This window comes from Corapipo altera, unplaced genomic scaffold (assembly GCF_003945725.1).
Source record: "Corapipo altera isolate COAL_440 unplaced genomic scaffold, ASM394572v1 49, whole genome shotgun sequence".
Taxonomy (NCBI): domain Eukaryota; kingdom Metazoa; phylum Chordata; class Aves; order Passeriformes; family Pipridae; genus Corapipo; species Corapipo altera.
Window position 1 is genome coordinate 17,303,261 of NW_020884879.1, and position 23,589 is coordinate 17,326,849.

At 39.5% G+C, this 23,589-nt stretch overlaps 1 protein-coding gene across 5 annotated transcripts in view; it reads right to left on the reverse strand.

Moving 5' to 3' along the window:
* The window catches only part of STAU2 (staufen double-stranded RNA binding protein 2), a 150,190-nt gene extending 144,375 nt beyond the window's left edge, over positions 1-5,815 (reverse strand). For all 5 annotated transcript variants that reach the window (XM_027638548.1, XM_027638546.1, XM_027638547.1 and 2 more), the window contains exons 1-2: positions 5,608-5,815; positions 4,410-4,540 (exon numbers count right to left, since the gene is read on the reverse strand). In XM_027638548.1, coding sequence (XP_027494349.1) covers positions 4,410-4,540; positions 5,608-5,806 — 330 coding nt within the window. In that variant the 5' untranslated portion in view covers positions 5,807-5,815. The remainder of the gene's footprint in view (positions 1-4,409; positions 4,541-5,607) is intronic.
* Between the last annotated feature and the right edge of the window lie 17,774 nt (positions 5,816-23,589).

The following is a 23,589-nucleotide window of genomic DNA, read 5'->3' on the forward strand; positions in this document are numbered from 1 at the left end:
AATAGCATAATGTTATTGTCAGCTATCAAAGAACAAAACATTATTTAAACCAAGTAATAATAACTGCAAACTCATCCTCTGCTCTTGGAAGACTATATACAGGTCAGCTTAGAGCACATTTTTTCAATATATCTGAAGGTGTTTTGTCACTTTACCTGTAGAAAATAGGTACTAAACATGCCACTGAGGAAAAAAAAAAAGTAATTTTGTAATAATTATGAATGGGTATAAATGATAGCACACTCCTCAAGGTAGCAGAAAATTTGGGCCAAATAGTGCTACACAGTGAAAGAATTTCTCACACGACCTGATTTCTAAAAATAATGCATATTGTTAGGGCAAGAGTCACAATTCAAATACATTCAAAAAAATAGAGTAACAAAGAGAATAAATATTATCTTTTTTAATGGAACTACAGTTCTTAATGTAAAATCAATAGTGAGGACAGGAACCGGAAACATCAAGAGTTCAGATACGGACTAACAGATAAAAAACATGTATTTCAAAATCTGGGATAGAGGATTATTTCAAATAGTACCTATACTGTGCAAATTGTGCAGATAAAACTCAATGCATATTTAAGATATTAAATAGAATCTGTCTTCTGTATTATACATACACGTTTTGTCTAAATTTGAACATCTAAGAACAAGAGGAGAAAGGCTAAGAACTCAATATATTTGCCATATAAATTCCCTAGATATAAGACAGAACTTGATAGTCAGATAAACACAGTAAACTAAGATACACCCACCTCAGAAAACAGACCAACTTACTTGAAGTAACATAAAAAAAGCTACATATTAGTACGAGCAGGATAAAAAGTAAAATTTTCATTTTGACAGCTCTATGATTTTTTAATTATTTAAACTTGCTAGATCCAGGACCAGGTACTTAGAGATGGACATGGTGAGCAGCCTTTACATGTGTCATTGCATAAATTTTCATTTCGCATGTACTTATAAACAAGCATTTAAACACAAGTAGGTATGTGCCTTCCACCTTAGCCCTATGCACATACAAACTGAATGCTATAAACACATATTTGTGTATTAATTACAGGTTTGACTTTTGGCTACTCTAATTTTCAGAAGCATAGTGCCAGTCCCCTACCACAGTTCCTACAGCCATGTCGTTTTTTCCACGGCAGTCATGACAATTTCCTCACAGTCAAGGAGAAAGAGAAAAATAGTCTCTCAATTTTGCAGTCTGCCAAATCCTACCCCCACCTGAAAGCTAAACTGGGTATTAGAGCTAAATACCCATAATTATATAAATTACCTACAAACATACATCTTTATTACTAAAAGAACTGAAACTTGATTTCTGGATCTGGAGTTTATATATTTTATATTTTTCAGGAAAGTACCAGTGTAATATTTTTATAGGAGGAGAATAATCTCAAATTTAAATGAAAATATGATTAATAACTCTCCTCTTAGTGCTTAGAGCAAAAAACAGGAATTCGAGATAATAAAGGGCTTGTTCAATAAACTTCTGCAGTCAACTCTAACCTTCTCACTTAGACCATCTGTCAAAAAAAATCCAGCAAAAACCCACATATATTAGTAGGTTTCATCCTTTAATTATAGGAATAAAATTGCCTAAACCCAAACTCTGGAGCAGCCAATGAAAACTCTCAAATCCCGCAAGACCAGAGCTAACACTTCTGCTAATGACTGAGAGACATTTCTCACCAGTTTTCTGAGGAATTTTCTATTCCTTACACCAAACCTAATGTATCTGATGTCTAGAAAGTAGAAATGCAAAGGTCACCATGGTTGTGCTTGTTTTCACTCTGCTGTGTTTGCAAGGTCAGTCTCTCAGCTCTGGCAATTCTTTCCTCCTCACTTCTTCTGTGTAAAACTGTCTCTCCTCTTTCCCAGCCTTCTGAAGTGCTACATCCCTTACCTCTTTCCCTCTTCTCTGCACCGCCATCCACTCTCTTTTGCCACTGTTTCTTTTAAATTTGTGTCCTGAAATAACACTGACATAGAAGGACAGAAGACATGACTAATTTGACTAACATATTCAAAAACATTTATGCTAAAAAAGACTTTCTGATTTTTCTTATGATGAAGAATCCACCTGGAGGGCAGACTCCTAGAAACCCTAATTGTACTGTCACTACATGCCACTTCTCTCCCGACTCCACTGTTTCTAGTTTCCCATGTCACACCAATTGTCAAAACTTACTTTCCAGAGACAACTAGAAAAAAGGATATAAAAATTTACTAGAATTTGTGGTCACAACACAGGCAGCTGTCTTGTAGAGTGTCTCAGAAAATCGTGAAAACCACTAGTGGACAGGAACAGAGTTTGTGTAGGAGGAAAACAATGTGAGAAGCTCCTTAAATGGCAAAGAGCAGCAGCAGCATTACATCCTCCAAGTCATGCTTTCCAGGACCAATTCAGCTCTGGTTCACATATTCGGTCAGGTATATCATCATATACTAGCAAGACATTATATTAAGCTGCTAATAGTCATACTAAATTTTCTGCTTTTCATAGGTCAAAGTCTGCATAATCTTATAATCACCTTTGTTCTTTTGTCTCTTTTGCTGCAGAGATCAAAATCAGACAATATTCTTCTGAGTCTACAAAGCACATATCTGCATTTTTTTGACCACTATGAGTGCAACTAAAAATAATGTGGTAAACTGAAAAACTGAAAAATGAAGAAATCCTTTGAAAATCTGGCTTTCAAAAATGCAGCTTACGCAGACTCAAGTAATTTAAATTATATTAGTTCCTCTAAAAGTAGTAACAAATATAAAATCATTAAAGTTGGAAAAGACCTCTTAGATCATCAAGTCCACTCTTGGACTGAACACTATCATATCAACTAAACCATAGCACTAAGTGCTGTGTCCAGTTGTTTCTTGAAAACCTCTGGGGATGGTGAATCCACCACTTCCCTGGGCAGCCCATTCCAATGCTTAACCACTCTCTCAGTGAAAAAAATTCTTCATTATGTCCAACTTGAACCTCCCCTGGCACAGCTTGAAGCTATGTCCTCTTGTCCTGTCACCAGTTGCCTGGGAGAAGAGTCCTCCCACCTCACATGGGAACTATTTCTTGTCCTCACAAAATTTTAAGTATAACATGAATGTAATATAACTTAAATTTCTTTACTGCTGAGAAATGTAAACAGCCAAACCCACACCTTTTGGTACAACCAAAGCACTTCTTATTTCACAAAAAATAAATATACAACACAATAGCAAAAAATTACAGAAAGCCCAACAGATTTAACATGCCACAACCTAAAACCAACCAACCGAAGTACCCTGTGGTGCCAAATGTCTCCAGGAAGAGAAAGAGCACTTAAATTTCCATTTAAAATGCAGGATCCTAAAAGCTTTCTGATTCTCAGTGGCCTCACACCTGCTGACATCATTTCCACCGGCATAACAGATTTGGGAATGCCAGCCAGACCAGGTCAGTGATTTGCATCAACTCTGCACTCGCTGGCAACACAATATGCAACTCAGAAACAAGGGGCAATGGCAGAGAGCTAGCCCATGACGAGCTGAAACTGTCACTAATCTGCAGCATGACCCCACTGTCTTATGCAATTTTGCCACTCTAGAAATACTAGGTACATAGCAGCTATTAATTATGCCAGTGTCTTTCTTGGAGTTTTTCAGGATTTTTTCTCCTCCCCCAGTTTGCTCCTACCCAGGGAGGAAATTCAAAATTATATTAGGAAATTTTATGTCATGAGAATATTCCTCTGTATTCCTCATCATCTGAAAGCAACCTAATTTGTACTTATTACGTTGGATATTCAAACTGATATGACAACTGACCAGAATTTGCTGTCAGTTCACCAGAAACTTAAATACTATAACCATATTAGGAGTCTTAATATCACCATATGTCTTAAAGTTGCATAATAATATAGTTTGTGCTATGTAACGCAAGATCCAAAGACAGAGCAACAACTTTACAGACACAGAATTGTGTCAATAGGCATGTCACAAACTACCTTTGTCATCATCTGCACTACCATGAAACAAGTGGTAGTTTGTTTCTAGTAGCTAGTTACCAAAGGCATGCTGACTGGGGAGCAAGATTCATCCAGCCTAAAAAGTAAATGCTCCATAAAGATTAAGAAAGGGCGGTGATACCCTGAAAAGACTTTCACAAGGTCTTTATAAACACCAAAAAATAGAAACTCAAAGATGGAAGTCAAAGTAAGGTACAAAATGATCTACAGGACTTAAACAGAAATACAGGCATACTTCCTGAAAGTGTAAAAAAAATAAAACAAAACAAAAAAAAGAACTGTAAGAAACTCCTTACACTAGAAATGTAGCTGGGTGTGACAAGCACACTTGTCCAAACCATGACATTATCTGTTCAGCATTTAAGGTATGGCTCATCACCTGGAACTGTGACCTTACCTTGGCATGAGCAGGCCCTCTTTCATTCAGAAGCTTATACTGGGGTTGAACTCTATTGAAACGGGCTAACTCATTTACCAGACACATTGGAGTTTTCTCTTTGGGGTTTGCCATGTTATCTTGGAGAGGAGCTGTAAATAAAGAGTCTGTAAAGTTTTTGTGGAGAAATGTATTCTTCACAACTTCGCAAAGCTTTGCAAAAGCAGCATGCTCAGAAAAGAAAATACTTTGGCTAAAATACAATTTTTGTACATATGCTAAATATAATGTTTAAATACCATTTATATATTAATCATATGAGAATATGATTATGATTTTACAATAAAAATTTTGAATACATGCAATTAAAAAACCCCAACAACTATTTTTTTCCAAAATGTCCCTATGACAGATGACAGTGTAGGGGAAATTATACATATTCTACATCTTCTACATCACCAAAGTTTACTGTCAGTAGTATACTGGTTCCTGGAATTAACTACTCTTCCAGAATAGTTTCTCAACACTTTGAAGCAGTAGTGGATAGTGTAAGAGTTATGAGACAAATATAGTTGATGAAACTCTGTGGCCCCCACTTGCTTCTGCCTGCTTCTTCCCAGGGTTTTAGACTTTTCTCACAAAAATGAAGTCAGCCTCAGAGCACTCCCAAAGAACACTTCTCCTCTCCCTTTAAGGATTTTGTTCTGCTTTTTTTAGACCGCTTAACTTTCTGCATTTTTTTTTCAATTGATTTGTATTTATCCCTAACACACACTGACATTTCTTTTTTAGATTTTTAGAACAACATTTCTGCATTTTATACCCAGTTCAGCATAGGAACTGCAGCATTTATTAGGCTACAAAGGAAACACCAAATACTGCCAAGCAGTCAGAAGACATTCTGTTCTGGGGAAGAGAAATAAACTTGGAGACCTTCCTGCACCACTAAAACTTCTCTATAAAGGATACACTCAGAATTTGACAAAATAGACATGCTCTTTTCTGAGATTTTGTATCATTGATTAACACTAAACTGTAAGTCTGAGCTCAGTTAAAAAAACTAACAGTTTATTTAGCCAAAATATTTTTCTATGGGTGTTTGGTTGTTTGTTTTTTTTTATTTTAATCCCCATAAGGACCTAATTATTTATCTTTTTAAATGAAAAAGTCATCAAAAATTCATTTGACCACTGAAGAAAATATACCTGGACCAACTTACCTGGTGAGTTGTTCGAAGGTGCGGGATCCACAAGGCCGGCAGTAGGACTGCTACAGCTGGCAGCTGATTCCGAAATGGATCCATTCATTGAGGATGGCAGACTCAGTGTATTTGTAGTTGTAACTGGCAGGGGTAGCACCATAGGGGACATGGTGGGTCCAGACAGGTTTGCTGTAGTCTGCATCTTAACTTGTGCCATTGCCTGTCACTGCAATAAACAAATTATTATCAGCAGGGCACTTTGCATTTTGAATGTCAAATGACTGCAGTGATACTACTAGCAACACTTCTTTTTTGCTCCTGGATCTGGGTCACAAAACTGTCCACAAAAGTCATGCCTCTGCAAACATTAATTCCAAACGGATGCACAGAGAAACAGAGCTCAGAGCCAAAGAACATCACTGGAGAAGAACCCATACAGCCTGGCTCTATGTTCTGTTGCTTAACAATGGGGTGACCCTGCCTGAAATACAGCAGGAAGAATGATTATTCTAGAATAAAATCCCATATAATCATTCTGCAGATGAGATTACCCCTGCCGATTTCTTCAAAAGAGAAGTTTGTTGTCATTGCAACAAACTGCCATAGCAGTCTTTTGCACTGCTTTTCCAGTAAAGTGCATATAAAATATCAAATAAGGCCACAAGAGAAAATCACTATTTTTTTCTGCCTTTTATCAAACTAGAAGAGAGAAAAAAATATAAGAAGAAAATGCAAAGAAATGAAAAAACCTCACCAAAGATGCGAGTTCTGACAAAAATAACTGCTTAATCAGTCAACAGGTGGAGTACTTTAATCCGTGTATAAATTACTAGCACAGGTGTCAGGACTTCCTAAACTAGCCTTCAACCCATTGCCTAAAGCATTTACCTGGAATATGCCAGGTACTAATTGTGTCTTTTCATCTTCTCAAATTAGTATCCTTATTGCCAATACCTGTTCTCAGGTTATGTCTACACACATAAACAACTCAGGGTCAGGGCAGTGCTCTTTCATACTGCTCACTGAGATTATGCCCCTTGGCAAAATTTTTGCCACTGGGTAAAAACTCCTGCTGCAAAAACCATACAGGAGCAGTTCAGAGGTGAGTAGGCATCCCAGACAATCCACTCAAATAAACAAGGAACCAGTCATTCTCACTCATCCAGGCAAAAGTCCTGGGCTTCTCCTCTGTTACTTCACAGCAAATGCAATGTAATACAGCAATATTGTTAGAAAGGCCTAACTTAAAGACTGTACAGAATTTTTTGGTATACTGTGTGTTTAATTCTGATTTTAAAATACATTAATATAGATTAGAATTGATTGAAAAAGTTTCTTAATTGTAAACATCAACACTAGTGATGGCAAAAATCAGACCATACATTTTAAAAATATTTAAAATGAAATCAACATAATAAGAAACATCATCACAATAACTGAAGTTTAAGAAACTCACAGTATTGCAGCATTTTAGCTTATAAACATGAGTATGAGAAAGGCATCACTCAAATAGCTCTGTATGAGATACTACTGAACACCTAGTCTTGGGCCCTGCCAGTTGTGAATTATCCTTTCAGCTTCCAGTATTTCGAAAGTTTATTCTTCAAGAAATCAGAACTTACTAATAACAAAATAAAATACTATATTCTATAGTATTGATGTCCTAAAGGGAGAAATTGTAGGATGGATACTTTACTATTAAGGATAAAAAAGAAAAATCAGTTTGAGAATAGTATCAAGGAACAGTAAGAATGAACAAGAAAAAGTTTGAGAAAAAAGACACCCTTTGTCCTACAGTAAAGTACATAGAAAATTCAACTGTGAAATCAGAATAAAATCGTAAAATATTGGGTGCTGGGCATTTCTTATATATCTAAAGCAGCAGAACTCCTATGAGAAATTATAACTATTTCATAAATTATTCTGTATAAGCAAAGACGCTCTGGCGCTAATGTATAATATAACTGTAGGGAATAACTCTTAAGTGGATGAGCTATGGAGACAATAAACTTGTAATCAGTTAAAAATCCCACCAGTAGAGTCAACAGAGGGAATGCAGTTGACATAGTGATGTCATGTCATTTTCTCACTATCAAGCAACTAATCTTTGATGTCATGATAAAAGGGGACAAAAGCTACATGTCCCATCTTCTCTTCACATTTACTTATCTACATTACACCAGTGTTGTCCTGTTCTATAAACAGTGAGGCAAAACCACTATGGGGTCTTCCAGCCACAAGCACAGAGTACATGATAAAATATGCTGCTACATAATAAAATGTAGGACCTGGGAGAGATAGAGATTTCACTAAGCTGGTCAGAGATGAAATGCAGTTATATAATCAAAATATTTTTAAATCTTCTATGCGGATATTTTTGAAAAATCTGGCATACGCAAAAGGGATAGTTCATTTATTATACTATGAATACAATCCAAAAAGCCTCTATACCTCACTTCAGATGGTTAACCCAATGCAAATCTTGGAAACTGCTACCTCTCAAGTGTCTCCAGAGGAGCTTCCCTTGATGTTTGGCAGTGGTTACAGACATTTGTACCTCTTGCAGAAAGCTGGACTGCACAGCCATGCCTGCCAGCTTTGTGTCTTCATTGCCAGCTTCCATGTCAAATCACCACAGCAGGATATTTCTTAAAGTCTTAATCACGTACATGTCCACCCAAAGTCTGCAAGTCAAAGTGCTGTCATTTTTGTAAAGCTACACTCCAGGGCTTATGGTGCCTTACAAGATGCTGCAATGGTTTTGCCTCTTAGTTTTGCCTCTAACCTACTCAGCTGCAATAGAAATACTACAGCACACATGAAAAGGGATGCAAATATACTAGAATTGCATTTTACTTCACTTCTGCTTTTGAAAGCACTTTGTACATAGGCAGCTACACAGGTTTCATTAAACAGTTCACAGATCTCAGAATATTCTGAGTTGGAAGGGGCCCACATGGATCATCGAGTCTAACTCTTAAGCAAATGGTCCATATGGGGATTGAACCAACAACCTTGTTATTATAAGCAGCATGCACTAACCAACTCAGCTAATCTCAGGGTCAGTTGGTATTAACTTTCCAATTAAGTATGTACAAGCTGCGAATTTTCCTCCCACACTAAAAATGACCCAACCAAAATAAACTCATATTAAAACAACAAAACAAAACTGCCTCACATTTTGAAGTGAAAATATTGCTGTCAAATATTCCATTCATTTTTCTTATACATCACAAAACACAACACTGTGGTGGGTTGACCCTGGCTGGACACCAGTGCCCACCAAAGGTACTCTATCACTCACCTCCTCAACTGGACAGGGGAGAGAAAATATAATGAAAGGCTTGTGGGTTGAGTTATGGGCACCAAGAGATCACTCACTAGTTACCATCATAAGTAAAACAGCCTCAACTTGGGGAGATTAAATGAATTTATTATCATTCAAATCAGAGCAGGATAATGAGAAATAAAAACTAAATCTTAAGAACACCTTCCCCCCACCCCTCCCTTCCTCCCAGGCTTAACTTCATTTCTGAACTCTTTACCTCCTCCCCCAAAAGCAACCCAGGTGGAGTGGTGAATGGGAGTTATGGTCAGCTCATCACAGGTTCTCTGACACTCCATCCTCCTCAGGGGAAGGCTCCTCATATTCTTCCCCTGCTCCAGAGTGGGGTCCCTTTTACAGGAGACAGTCCTTCACGAACTTCTTCAACATGAGTCCTTCCCAGAGGATGCAGGTCTTCATGAACTGCTCCAGAGTGGACCCCTTCCACAGGGTGCCATCCTTCAGGAACAGCTTGCACATGGGCCTCCCACAGGGTCTCAAGACCTACCAGCAAACCTGCTCCAGTGTGGGCTTCTCTCTCCATGGGGACACAGGTCCTGTCGGGAGCCTGCTCCAGCATGGGCTTTCCACAGTGCTACAGCCTCCTTTGGGCATCCACCTGCTCCAGTGTGGGGTCCTTCATGAGCTGCAGGTGCATCTCCGTTCCACCACGGACCTCCATGGGCTACAGGGGCACAGCTGCCTCACCATGGTCTGCACCACGGGCTGCAGGGAAATCTCAGTTCTGGTGCCTGGAGCACCTCCTCCCCCTCCTTCTCCACTGACCTTGGTGTCTGCAGAGTTGTTTCTCTCACATATTCTCACTCCTTTCTTCTCTGGCTGCTGTTTCTGTTGTGCAGCAGCTTTTCCCCCTGCTTAAATCTGTTATCCCAGAGGTGCTACCACCTACGCTGATGGGCTCAGTCTTGTCAGCAACAGGTCCATCTTGGAGCAGACTGGCATTGGCTCCTCTGTACTTAACTGAAACTTCTGCCAAATTCTCACAGAAGCCACTCCTGTAGCTCCCCTGCTAGCAAAACCTGGCCATGCAAACCCAGTACAAACACTAACTCAGAGATGCAGGATATTCTTTACAACTGTGAATACACTTGTATCATGTAAAAAAGCACCACACAACATAAAGAAATTGTTATCGTTTTTCTGAATATTATTACTTATTGTATTTTTCTGGAATGTTAATCACTTAGATCTTACGATATAAAATATGAATTAAATGCTCAGGTGAAATGATTCTTAGACTACGTCACAGTAATTGAATAAACAAGGACAGATAAAGTAGATAAAACACCAAAGAAGGCGGAAAACATGGACAATGACTTTTCAAACCAAACACACTTTTACAGTGTGGAAAAATTGAAAAAGCAATATTAGAAAGACAAGTTGTTTTATGAACAACCAACAGATAGAGAACAGTCAAAACAGAAGACTGGACTTCATCTGTGCAGAAAGTGAAAATGCACATATGCAGTAGGGTGTCACCACACTTTCACACTGCTCTGTCATACAACCCAGCACACCAAATCTAATCTGTGTACAAGTATGTAACACACAACACATACTGCTTACTTGTGAATGGCTTTATAAAGGTAACAACTGAGGGCCAGCCACTGCTGAGCAAAAAAAATTACTTGACATATCTTGTATTTTATATAACCAAGAGTTCTGCTTATATATTCTAATCAATGCCCATTTTTCACAACATTATTACATTAATGATCCCAGGTCCTTTTCTGCAGAACTGCTACCAGCAAGTTCTAGCCTGTGTTCTCTGTGAATCTGACTGTTCTGCAGCTAATAAGACTTTGCTCTTGTCTTCCTTGAATTCCCTTATTAAGAAAAAAACAAACCAAAACAAAACAAAAAAGCAAAAAGAAAAAGACAATCATTTCGACTTTTCAGGATCACATTCTAGTTCCAAAATGTTGGCAATTCTCTTCTAAGCCTGCTTTATAGCATACACAAATTTAGTAAGTGTACTGTTTCATCCACATCATTAATGAAAATATTGAAAGGTTGAGGAACAGCAATCCAATAGACTGGGGGTAGTGTCTAAGCAGGGAGCATCTCAAGGGTTTTTTTCAGACCAGCTCCTGCTTTGGTTAGAAGCTTGTTAATGTGATTCTTCTGTTAAAGTCCCAAGTCACAGAACCCTAACAGTTAAGAGCTTCTTAAGTAAGGAGGGTTTGGTTTTAGTTTTATCCTTAAAACTCCATTAAAGTTTCCATTCTTCTTCTATTCTCCTGATACTACTTCACTCATTCAGTTACACAAAAGCATAAAAATCTGCCTAGAGGTAAAACATATTTCGGTGTGCCATTTCTCACATTTACAGCAAATATTTATACATACATGGACATTAATATGAAAAGTATTATAGAAGTACTAAGTCTTCTGTACTTTCTTTTTACTGTGTTATATCTAGCAGCTTATTAGGGGTTGACAGAAAACACACAGCTCTGCAATACCTTCAGAGTAGCTGTTAGTTCAATCTTTTATGTTCTATAAAACCAAGTAATGAGATAACCACACAGTAGCAGTTTAGCAAGAGCATGATTTAAAGCAACAATCAGCAGACGGTTATCCAGACTCATTAACAAAATGTATCTTATTTACACAATTTAAATAGGTAACACTGGAAAAACTAGGCACGAAATCGCACAGGGTGTCTCTCTATATATAATTTTTCTATATTACTGCTGGTCCCCACTGTTTGTCCTCCCCATTTGCTCCTCCATCAATTTTGTTGCTTTTTGCCTTACTAGTAGTGGTTTGCCAACAACCAAACCAATCTAATAACTTGCTGCCGTAGCAGGTGACAATCCCACGTCCTCTCTTCCCAAAACAAAAAGTTAATACTTTGTGTCCATTTATCTCACCGAACCAGTTCACATGCAGGTGAGGAGGAACATCAGAGGAGTGCCTGTGTCTGTACAAGGAGGGCCATAAACTCCTGACCTGGAGTGAGTGCATGGCATTAGCCCTTTCAACTCCTGCTAATCAGCTTAGCTTTGCTGTCATGACATACACTGAAGTTCAGCTCCTTCACACTGTTCCATACAAAACCCAAGATCTCATCACCAAGGACTCCATCTTCAGAAATCTGTGGCCTGGTTTCCTTTTTTTTTACAGTGCCTTAAGACACTGGAGAATCTTAATTTCAGTGGAAATATGGACATAACATAGCTAATTAACAGCTAAGAAATACATGACAACAAGTGAAGTTATGCCTTAAAAGCATTTTATTTTCCTGAAGTATAAGGTGTGGGAGGGAAATCACTAACTTTTATTTTGGTTGTTTTGATAAGATAATTTACAATCAGAGACAAAAGTGCACAAGAAAGGGAAGATGAACTGACACAGAATATTAGTGACTAATACTCAAAATCCAAGGCACTGCAAGGCTGACATGAAAGTTCCCCTACTTGCTGAGTATTTAACCCAGCCCCTGAAGACTAACTAAATACTACAGTTCCATACAAGTGCTTTCCTCTGCTCTTGGACTGGAGCAGGAAAGTATTGCAGATAAAGCCCCAGAAAGGCAAGGAAGGGCCAAGAGGCTGCAGTGAATGCTGGGTTACAACATCGAATCCCATAGTACTTCCAGATTTTATTGCCCATGGAGGACTATCTTTGGTAACTCCTATATACAATCAGCAAGAAGCTTTCTGAGAAAAGGCAGGAAGGTATTTTTGGAAAAAAAAAAATCAGCTAAGAAATTGAACAGATTAAAAACTGCACTCATATTTGTCAGCCACTTCTTCAAACAGCAGTCAGCTCAATTTCCCTTTTGAATTACTACACAGGGCAAGCACATTAAAACAACAACAACAACAACAAAAGATTTAATACTCAGAAAACTGAGGTAGAAACTGCTTCATCTCACAGACTTCTTTCATCATGAAACCATATTGGTTCTCTAATTTCCAATACGATGTTGATCCAAGATACTACATAAAACATATGAGTCTCTTAATCATTGACCACTTACTGTTATCACAGAACCACATTATGTGGGAATACATATTATTTTATTTGCCACTGATTCAATCCTTCTCTAAGAACTCTCTTTACAATAGTTTTGTGTAATTTTGAAAAGAAAAGGAAAAACCCAAACTAGACAAATAAAGTAATTAATTATGGAATCAAAGAGTAAAAACTACGATTTTCTCAATCGACAAAGTGGCCAAAGGTGGGAGTTTTTGCTACCATTTAATTATGATTCATTAGCAAGAGGGCTAGAACAGAAAAGTCTTACGCTCAATCAAGGTTAGATTCATACAATTTGAAATACATAGTATATGTCAGAGTAAATATAATAAGCAAACATTTTGGATTTAGTAAATTGCTTACACCACTACAGCAAAGGACAAGTAACTAACACGAAAAATCTGTGATCCATAAGATCATCTACATGCACAGTGCATCTCACACCATCACAGTTACCCATACTGCATGGCACTGCTGTACAGTGAGATATGAGGATTCAGGTAAGGATGAAAGACATCTACAATTTAGGTTTACAAATATAAGCGAGGTGTTTAAGCCCACACTGGAGTAAAAGGAAATACAGCATGGAATTACCATGGTTTACCAGTGCCAACTGAGATGTCCTGAGATATCACATTTGGATACCTGCCTATTCCATTAGCTGCTGCTTCAGCAAGCAGACATCCTCTTGAAGACCCATGCTACGTCTGACACTGCATGTGGCAGACAGTTCAGAGAAACCCTGAAATAAAGAGGCAATGAAATGGCAATAACCTATGTGTTTAAAGAAATGTGTTACACCACTAGTCAATACAGCCAGAAGACCCAGGGAGTTATTCAAGGTGATCAACAAGTAGCCTTCTAATTTAGGATTAGCCAATCACAGAGCTGAGGAGCAGCTGAGGAGCAGACAGCGTAACTTAGTTTCTTGAACTGCAGGAGATGCCAAAAATACAGGCAACTGAATCCTATCCAAAGTCTACTGCCAAACTTGTCTTCAACAAGTAAGTGCTCATGGACTTTATTAAAACTAACAGACACAATTACAGAAGTAAATAAGCTCCCTTGCAGAGAGTTTCCCCACTTAATTTATTTGCCTCAGATATAAGGAATGATGGAAAATGCAGGGGTTAGAGCACTGACTGTAACTGTGCACATTTTCGAAAACGTGTAAGAGTCTAAAAACTAGTAACAAGAGAAACTTCACAGAAAGTGGAGCATATTGACAGGCAGGAATGCCATTTTTCCCTTGCTTCCCCTGGCAATAGCAAGGCTGACATGAAAAAGCTGAGAAAGGAGCAACTTGGGCCACAGTGCATCTTACTGTGTACAGCAAAACTAACAACCCCAGCCTGTACAGAAGGCTAATCTTCTCTCCTAACAGAGGAATCAGTCAGGTCCTGTGTATACCAGACAACCACTCGAGTGGAGACTTCACAGACAGACATGAAACAGAGCTCCTAAGTAGAGAAACTTTATTAATATTCATCTTGAACCATGGTGGAAAAAAAAGATTGCTATTCTGTATTGAAATGATAAGGGAGATCAACCAGATTATCAACTCAAAGATTTCAATGCCAGAAGAAAAATAAGAGATAAGGAAAGCCAATCCATTGCATTAGAAACTGAGCCAGTTTGGCATCTCAAAGCTTTTCAACCTGCATATAACTCGAAGCCCAAGGGAGAAAATTAGTCTGGTTTATATAAATGTTTGCCACCTTACAAAGATAATCTCATCAGAAAGTCTGTCTCAATTTATCACTGCTATCCAGAAAACAAAGACAGTAAAAAAGTCATGGAAATTTCCAACAGGCAATATCAGCTAACCCAGTTCTCAAATTACCACAAATTTTATGCCCAGAACAGACTCTGGACCATCCAGATAAAACACTGGTTGAGATATAGCCATCAGTTTGACCGAGCCAGATACCCTGAATTATTGGAGAAGAAAATGCAGAACTCCTCCATGAAACAGGAAGGTGATCATCAGACCCTTTATTGTAGAAGGCCTTCCTCATCCAAAACCCATCATGGTTTGAGGCAGATCCTCAAAACTAGCTTATAGATGGCTATAGAGCCTTACAGATCAGAGGCAGGACACACATATTGCCCAACATTTGGGGGGTAATATCCTTCTTTGTATTTGTTTACTGCACCTGGGAGCAAGCACTAACCCAAAGCACAAGAGCTGGCTGTCCAGTACTGTAACACTTCAGCTCTCTTCCTTACCATGACTGAAAACTAACCTACGACTTCCTGAAAACAGAAAACTTGTATCTCCCCCAGACACTCTGCGATACACAGTCATATCTGTAACACTTCTAAAGTCACCATAATACCATCTTGCTGCAGATGCAGGTAAGTCACATTCGCCTTAGGTTAAACAAAAATTAGTTACTCTGCTTTCCTGAAGAAAAACAGTGGAAAAGAAGGGAAGCCTAAACCACTAGTTTAACAATCAATCATCGGCTCAAAAAATGTAGAAGGGGATTAAATGAGTAAATGAAAAAAACATGACTCAGAATTGACACATTGCCGCTACACATTCGTTTGTATCAAAGCTGTAGTTGGTTCCTTATTTGTTATGTTGGAGTCTAATTAGAGCTCCTTCCAGGAGTCTAGTTTCTTATCTAACTAGTATTTTGAAATTTCTCTCACATATATTTCTAAAAGCCAGGGGTTTTTTATTTTGTGATAACAAGTAGTAGTCATATTCCTAAGATCTCCAATCAGCTTTGACTGATTTTAAATTACAAAATACTCATATTCTAAGTAAAACATCCCTCCAATTGTTATTTTGTCTGAAGCAGGCAAAAATTACTTTTTTACTTCATTCCCTAACTAGAAATTGCATATTATTAAAGGAATTCAGAAAACTATCTCGGTTTTCCTTGACTGCCTGTGATAAACTACTTGTCATATAATTTGAGAAAACAAAGTTTGCTGAAGTAGCAGAAACAAGCCTTTTTCTTTGAAAAAAGTTACATCTCCTGCTACTAGCCCTTCTCATACTGTAGTCACCTCCCCATAGTAAACAGCTACAGGATCCTCAGGGAAGGTGGGTTTTCAGTGGACAAAGTGACAAGTGTTGTGTTCTTTTGTTAGAAGCATATAGAATTCTGGTTTATGTGCCCTTTTTTTCTTCCCTGTGAGTGTACTTAAACAAAAAGAGTATTTCACAGTTAGAGTGATGAGTGCCCACCTTGAAGTCTCATATGGCTTCCAAGAAGTTCCAGCTCTCAGACACAGCTGGGGTCAAATTGCCATCACCTGTTCATGAATCATTCCCAGAGTTCCCTCTTCTCTTAAGTCTTCCATAGACAGGTTTTGCAATACCTGGATATAAGATAATGTTAACATAAAGAGATCAGCTCCCTGCTCACTAGGAAACAGGATGGGGCCTCTGCTCACAGGCATAGAGTACCTTGTCAGATCAGAAGTTCTGCAATGAATTCAAAAAGCCTCCTCCCTATTATAAGTGCAGCTCTCCCCAGTCAGTGAATAAAGATAAAATAATTACTGAGTATTGGATTGGGCCTACCAAGTGCTCTTGACTAAAGACAAACAAAAAATCAAAGCTTTCCAATGGAGAAAATTAAGTTTAGATATGCTATGTCTGGGAGCAAGATCTTGAAATGTTGCAAAATTTATGACACGGGCCTGACTCAACAACAATGAAAACAGAATCCAAAAATTGAGGAAGCAGCTATCAACAAAGACTCCTCAAGCTTCCTGAGAATGAAAAGAATCAACAACTCAGACTAGTTCACCAGGACAGTAATCACCTATTGATTCCTTGTAGCAAACCCATGCTTGGGACAGAAATTATCAAGTTGCAAAATGAAACATAACCAAATAAGTTACTTACCTACTTATGAAGAAACTACAGATTATAGAAGACTTTGACTATCCAGGAAGAGCTAAAAAATCCTAGTGGTAGACTTACAGACCCTTTCAGAACTAGCAAAGAAAGAAAATACTGAAGAAAAACTCCTGGATACATGATCAGTGCTAAGCATTAGCTGAACACTCTAAACTTGGCACACATAGAGCACACATTCTGCTGCAGCACAGAGGCTACACGCAACTGTCAGGATGGAAAAAGGTTAATTTCTGGAGTTGAATCAGCAAGGAGGATACTAAAGTAACAACCAAGAACAGAATGGAAGAGTGCTGGTAAAAAGACATTCTGTTCAAATTAAGCACACTGTGAGGGCACAGAACCAGCATAACAAAACCAGGCTTCTTCCTCCAACTTATGTACTAGTGTTTAGAAGTACCAAGGAAGACATGTGATAAAATAGCAAATCTTCTTCCATATTGCTGATGATTCAGAACAACTTGTTTTCCCAGACCAAAGGAAATTATAAGCACAACTACTACAAGAAAAAAATGTAAACAAACTGTGAATTAAAATTTGGAATTCTCTCAAGTATTTTTCCACAGACGGAGTCAGAAATAAAACAAAGGACAACTCTGGCTAAAAGTGCAACCTGATTCAGTGGTAACATGAAATGATTAAAAATAATAGGACACAGCACCTAGAAATGAGTGAAAGTGAAAAAGAAGTTTCCATATATTAGGAACAGCAACACTGTTTGGTAACAGCATAGTCTCACTATCTGGAGACAGAACAGACGGGCAGATGATACTCTGAGCTGCCCTTCAAAGGAATGCCTTTCTCACCACTTACTGTACTTTCAGGACTCCAAGGCCATTAGACTCAGCAGGGTAAAGTTAGCTTTTGTGACTCTGGAACCACCCTAAACTAGAGTGAAAGAAAACATTTGCTTTTGAACTTGCAGGGACAACACTTCTGTTCACTACTAAGCTAAGACTCTTATTTCTTACCTTCAAAACCAAAATCAAATAAACAAAAAGCACTTCAAAAGGGAAAGAGGACACTATTTTCTAGGATCTCCTACAGAACACCTGCTATTTAGCTACATATATGTGCCTAATACAGTCTCACCTCCTGCAAAAGAGGATGTTCCTTGTTAACGAAGGGTAGTGCTCTTAATGCAAAGGGCACCCAACATCCATCTAGGTTACGATGACACGTAGCAGAAGCTCAGGTAGAACTGCAGACCCCAGAGCTGTGGAGCAGAGATCTGCAATCCAGAACAACAGCAAAGGTACCCATATTTGAAAAACAAAGTAGGCCCTGGAACTCGGACGGCCTCAGCTAATCCTGTTCACCTGCAATGCTCTGTAAAGGTAAACAGCACCAGACAGTACTTTTTTGGTGCTAGATGTCAAAACTCCTAGTGAGCCCAGAGTTGGTTTACAAGCCTTGAAAAGGTTCAAATTACTACTGTGTCCAAGAAAAAAAACCAATTTCAAATCAGGATGGGCAAGTTGCTGTTTATATCTTTTTTAAAATACTGTAAATATACTTAAGTTTCACCAGCTACAGCAGCCCTTTGCTCTCATGCCCATCCGTAATCAAGGTGAATGTTACAAAGTATTGAGGGGCTCTGCAGTAAGATTTGAAGAGAACCAGAAAGAAGAGTCAAAGTTTTATGCATAGTTTAATTGTCACATGAAAAAAGACCTCCAAAGCCACCTCCTCTGGTGAACTGCCACTGACAGTAATTTGTGGAATGGCCAGTTTCACAAGAGCCCTATAATGTAACAGTTGAAGAAAAATGCTATATTAAATTCTTCTCCTGGGGCTTGGCAAATACCAGTGCTTGCCTGGAAATCCACATCTAGAACGCCCTCATGAATGATAACTCCATCAAGTCCACGGAAATGGGATCCAGTCCTGGCATCTTCAGTGAGTTTTCACCTGCTTAAGGCTCTAAGTGATAAAAACTGGCCAGGTGAAGAGGAGTGAAGATGATGTGGATCACTCTCCCTTTTGAAGAGGTCAAATCTCATATCTAACTCAGTAGATTCAGCTAAGAGAGAATCTTGAGAGATGTCTCCGAGAAACCAGGGTGAGCTTTACCTGCCTTCTGATCCAGTACAGGTTTCTCACTCCCTTCACAAAGGCCAGACATCCTTAGCTGTCATACAGAAGCTGAGAGGACACTCATTTCATACAAGACTACGAAGTATCTTTCACTGAATTATAAGAGAGTGAGAAGAGTTTCCAAAAAAATCCCTCTAGAACTGATCACTACAATCCCAGGCCCTAAACAGGTACAAAAGGAATGTCTCTTGGGTATATACTCCTAAGCAAAATATCCCCTTGAATGGATATTGCCACCACAGATGAAACGCAATTCCAAGCTGGCAGGTTTAAGTATCAGAGATACAAGACTAAAACAAAAGGCAGAGAAAATATTTTCCAGTCTGGAAGGGAAAAAGCAACCTAGTATCCAGAGCTGAAAAAGGACCAGAAGATGAGAAAAAAGTAAAACAGACAAAAAAAATGTTGTCAAGAAATTTTAGATTATTTCTTGCTCTTACCCCGTCTAACAAAGCCAAAAGTACTACAGAGTGGTTTGGGTGGGGGTTTTTGGTGGTTTTTTGTTTAGTTGGTTTTTTATGTTTTGGTGGTTTTTTCTTTTTGTATCACAACTGGATACACTACAAAGTGACTCAACATTACTCTATATCAGCTCTGCACTTTCACCTTGGGATCAGTGTATCTTGATTTCATCCTTCAAAATGTATCAGTTGCATAGATGTGTCATCTGAGTGACATGGAAAAAGTTCACTATCACTTGCAGTCAGTTACTTATCTGGACAATTTCAGCTACTGACACCAATCTGCACGTTTAGTGTAGTCCTTATATTTGTGTAACACTGCTTTTTTAAACTGGGGTCATTATAGGGCAAACTGGGAAGTGCAAATACATAACAGGTGCCAAAAGTAAGAAACTAAGAGTAGCAATAACAATAAAAATTAGGTTATTCATCTCTTAAAGAACTCTTCTTGATCCAACAGGTGACCATTTCCACTACAAGAAACTTTTCCAGAAAATCTGGTCTTCTACACCCAAAAACATTTCCTTCAGCCTGGAGGCAAACACCCTCCTCAAAGCTGGCAAGCAGCGAAACTGGAAGTGTGAGCACCATGATCCTTTGGAATTTTTCAGAAGATGAGACTGTAAACATACCCTTCAAGTGAGCATGAGGTACTATGGTAAAAATCTTAGTAAGCTATCTTTTCCCAGAAACTAAGGATAGGAGGTTAACCCATACTTGACATAGTACTTGGCCACTGGTCCCTTGGCCAGGGACCTCTCCAAACAATGGGGATTTGAGCTCAAAAGCTGAATTCCAATATGTCTAAAAAGTGCCCTGTCCCATCATTTTAATGGCAACTAAAATAGAAGATTATGGGATACAGAAGTATACTGGAGTCACAACTAATTTATTAGGGAAAAAAAAGTGCTCTTTACCAGGAAAAAATTTAAATTTCATATGATTTTATTTGGTTAAATATCAATAAATTTGTAACATTCTAGTGATATACTATACAGATGTATAGTTGACTAAAGCAAATGAAAAGATGCAGTATGACACAGGTGACCACACTGTGACCATGGAGTACACATTTTATCTCTGGGAAACTTTACAAAAACTACCAGCTTAACAAAAAAGACACACAAAACAAAACTCAAGCCACAAAACACTTTCTGTTGAGGTGAAGTATGAACAAACTTTAGCAGCTACAGACATGGATGTGACTCTAGTATTACACTACCACAGATGGCTTTTCAAAATTCATTTTTATATTAGGATTTGTGACAAGCATTTTTTTTATTCTAAACAGTTTCCAGAACAACGCCTGACAAGACATCTCTCAGATTCTTACTGAACTCTTGATCTTTTAATGCAAACATACTTTGGATAACGCTGATCATGACTCAGTGCTGACAATGAGCAGACCCCCTAAACATAGAGCCCTTGACTTTTAATATATATACATATGTATTAACTACACTATACACAGGTTCCGTTTCCTCTCTTCACAGAGTTTATCACGCACTACCACTAACTCTATTCCCCTCCCTTACACCATACAGCCTCTCCTTCCTGAGCAAAACTGCCAGCCCCGTTCCCTGACCTGCCTTGTGCTCTTTAGGCACCTCAACCAAATGGTACTCACCACTTTTCTTTCTTTTTTTTTTCAGAAGAGAGACAAAATTCAAGAACTATTGTGAAAATTACAGCCTATGAATGATCCAAAGATTAGAAATGCAAAACAGTTGGTTCTGGCAAAAGACAGGCCTAACACTTTTCCTATAGATCTTGCTGTTGCTGACAGGAAATCAGTGTAAGCAGGGGAAGGAAAAGTGAAGCTCTGGTGGTTCATTAACCAGAAGTTATGTTGTTTCAGTTACCCTAAAAAGAGGCAGAGTTAGGTCCTTCCCCACATCAGTGAGACCCGCATGAGGAAGCAGATACTTCGCACTCCAATGGAAGAAGATCCATGTTCATGTATCTATCAAATATACACAAAAGAAAATGGCACTAAAACTGCCCACTTTATAGGGCCAGCTCACCAAAGGGATGATATTATAAGAAGATATATTTTGGGATGAAGAACTGGACATAACTGATGACAGTTTTCCAGTGTTTTCAAAGACTGACAAGTCAATAGCCACATATTTCGGGTAGGTCAAAACAAACTGTCTGGATAGAGCATGACAGGTGCACCTTTCCTAATGGCTAAAGACGCAGTCTTGGAATCAGAGGATCTGCTTCACTCAGCCTGTTGCCTAACCTTCCCAAGGTCATTTTTCATGACACTTGACAAATAAAACATCTAGTATTTGATTCACTTCCCACGTTCACAATAATGTAAAACAGGGTTACAGTGGAATTCACTTTATAAACCTGTGTAGGAAAATCAAGCCTGATCTTCGTCCCCAAGGAAGTAACTGACTGAGTTAAATGCTTATTTAAACTTGCTCCAGTCATTAAAACACCTCTGATCAGATTTTCCTGCAAGTAAAATTAGAAATTTTCTTTATAATCTACTATCATAATTCAGGATGTAAGATTATTCAAATTTATTATTTTGACATAATTCTCGGGGGACGAGGTAGTTTAAGCTGGCAACAAGATATGTAAAGACTTTCATCTCCAGACTACAGCCTGAGTAGAATCCAAACTGGATGACTTCTGCTAAAGCTGAACAACATTGTTGAAAAGTAGTCTGCAAAGAAAAGAAAATCTGAATTGTCCCTTCTCCTCATAAACTATGAGCAAGCAGGTAGTCTCAATCCTGTTCCTAGCTGGCAGCAATAGGAATCTTCACAAAGGCAAGAGGAGGAATATCTCTCTCAGAGAGTTTTTCTAGGTCAAAGCTAAGGTTCAGTGGCTGGAAATCAGTACTGGAAATCTTGCACTGCTGCTGACTTTCTAGAAAAAAAGAAGATTTCATTCAGAAATCTGTCAGCCTGGCACTGTTTACATAGGCAGCGATGTCACAACAAAGCCTGTATAGAACCATCCTGTAGTTAGCAAATGATTTAAATACCTTAATGTTACTGCACTGGTGTAGACTGCTAAGCTGGAATTACCACACAGCCAAGGAAGACCTTAGTCCTGTGCAGCTTGATGCCACTAGTAACGTAAGCAAGATACAGCAATGTATGCTCACTAACAGAAGTGCAATGCAACTTTGCAGAGCAAACAGCCTTACTTGTGTCTTGCAACACTGTAGTTACTCATGCACATCCCTCAGCACTGTTCAAGACAGTATTTCATGCAAAGAGTGGGGTTACAACAGCAACACATTATCTACTCTTTTGTATATCCTAAACTTTTTTTAGTACTATAGTAGTTGCACAGGGAGCATTCCAAGCATGGCTCGAGAAGCTTATGTCTTGGTATTCACAGAAAGAGCTTGCTGGCCGTAAGGCAACACCGGGTACATACAATGTGGGAAATTTTTTGCTTAGGTATCACTGACTTGGGTGGGCCCCCGAGCACTACAAGGCAAACAGCTTCACTGCAGGATTTGCCCTCACAGCTCATCCCAAGCAGCCCACACTTTCCCAGGAGGGCAAGGCTGCGACTTCCAGGCCTGGCTGTGATCAAGATGAACTTTTTTCCACCAAAGACACCTGAACAGTGGGAAAACGCCACCAAGCTCCCGAGAAGACTGGACTAAGCACCTTCATTGGATCCCATCTCAACGACGGCCTCACAACCCTCGTGCCGGGCGAAGGGCGGCAAACTGCTCCGCTGCCCATTGCTTGGGAGTGATGCCGACATCCATTTTGGGAGTGGGAGAGCCCAGCACTGATGGCAAAGTTTAGGGCCCTGTCCGAAGTTTGAGGGCAGCGCAAGATGTGCGAAGTGAGGACTGACTAACACACACGTACAAACACACGCCGGACGAGCTGCGAGGTCCGCGCCGCCGACCGGGCGAACGGCACACGGCGCCCCTCGCCCCGCGGGCGGCGGAGCGGCCACCCCGCGCCCCCGGCGCACCGGGCCGGGCGGGCCAGGGGACGAGGAGCAAGTTCGGGTGGCACAGAACTCCCCTCTGGGGTCTGGGGCAGGGCAGGCCCGGCGCGGTCCCCGCCGAGCCCGGCCCCGCCGCACGGCCCGGCCGCGGCCCGGCCTTGGCGCAACGGCCGCCGCCGGCACCGGACCGGGAGCGCGGAGCTGCCGAGGGGCTCCAGCGGGGGCTCCCTCGCCGCCCCCGGAGCGGCGGCGCTGCCCACCTGTGCCCCCGCCCGCCTCCTCCGCCCCTC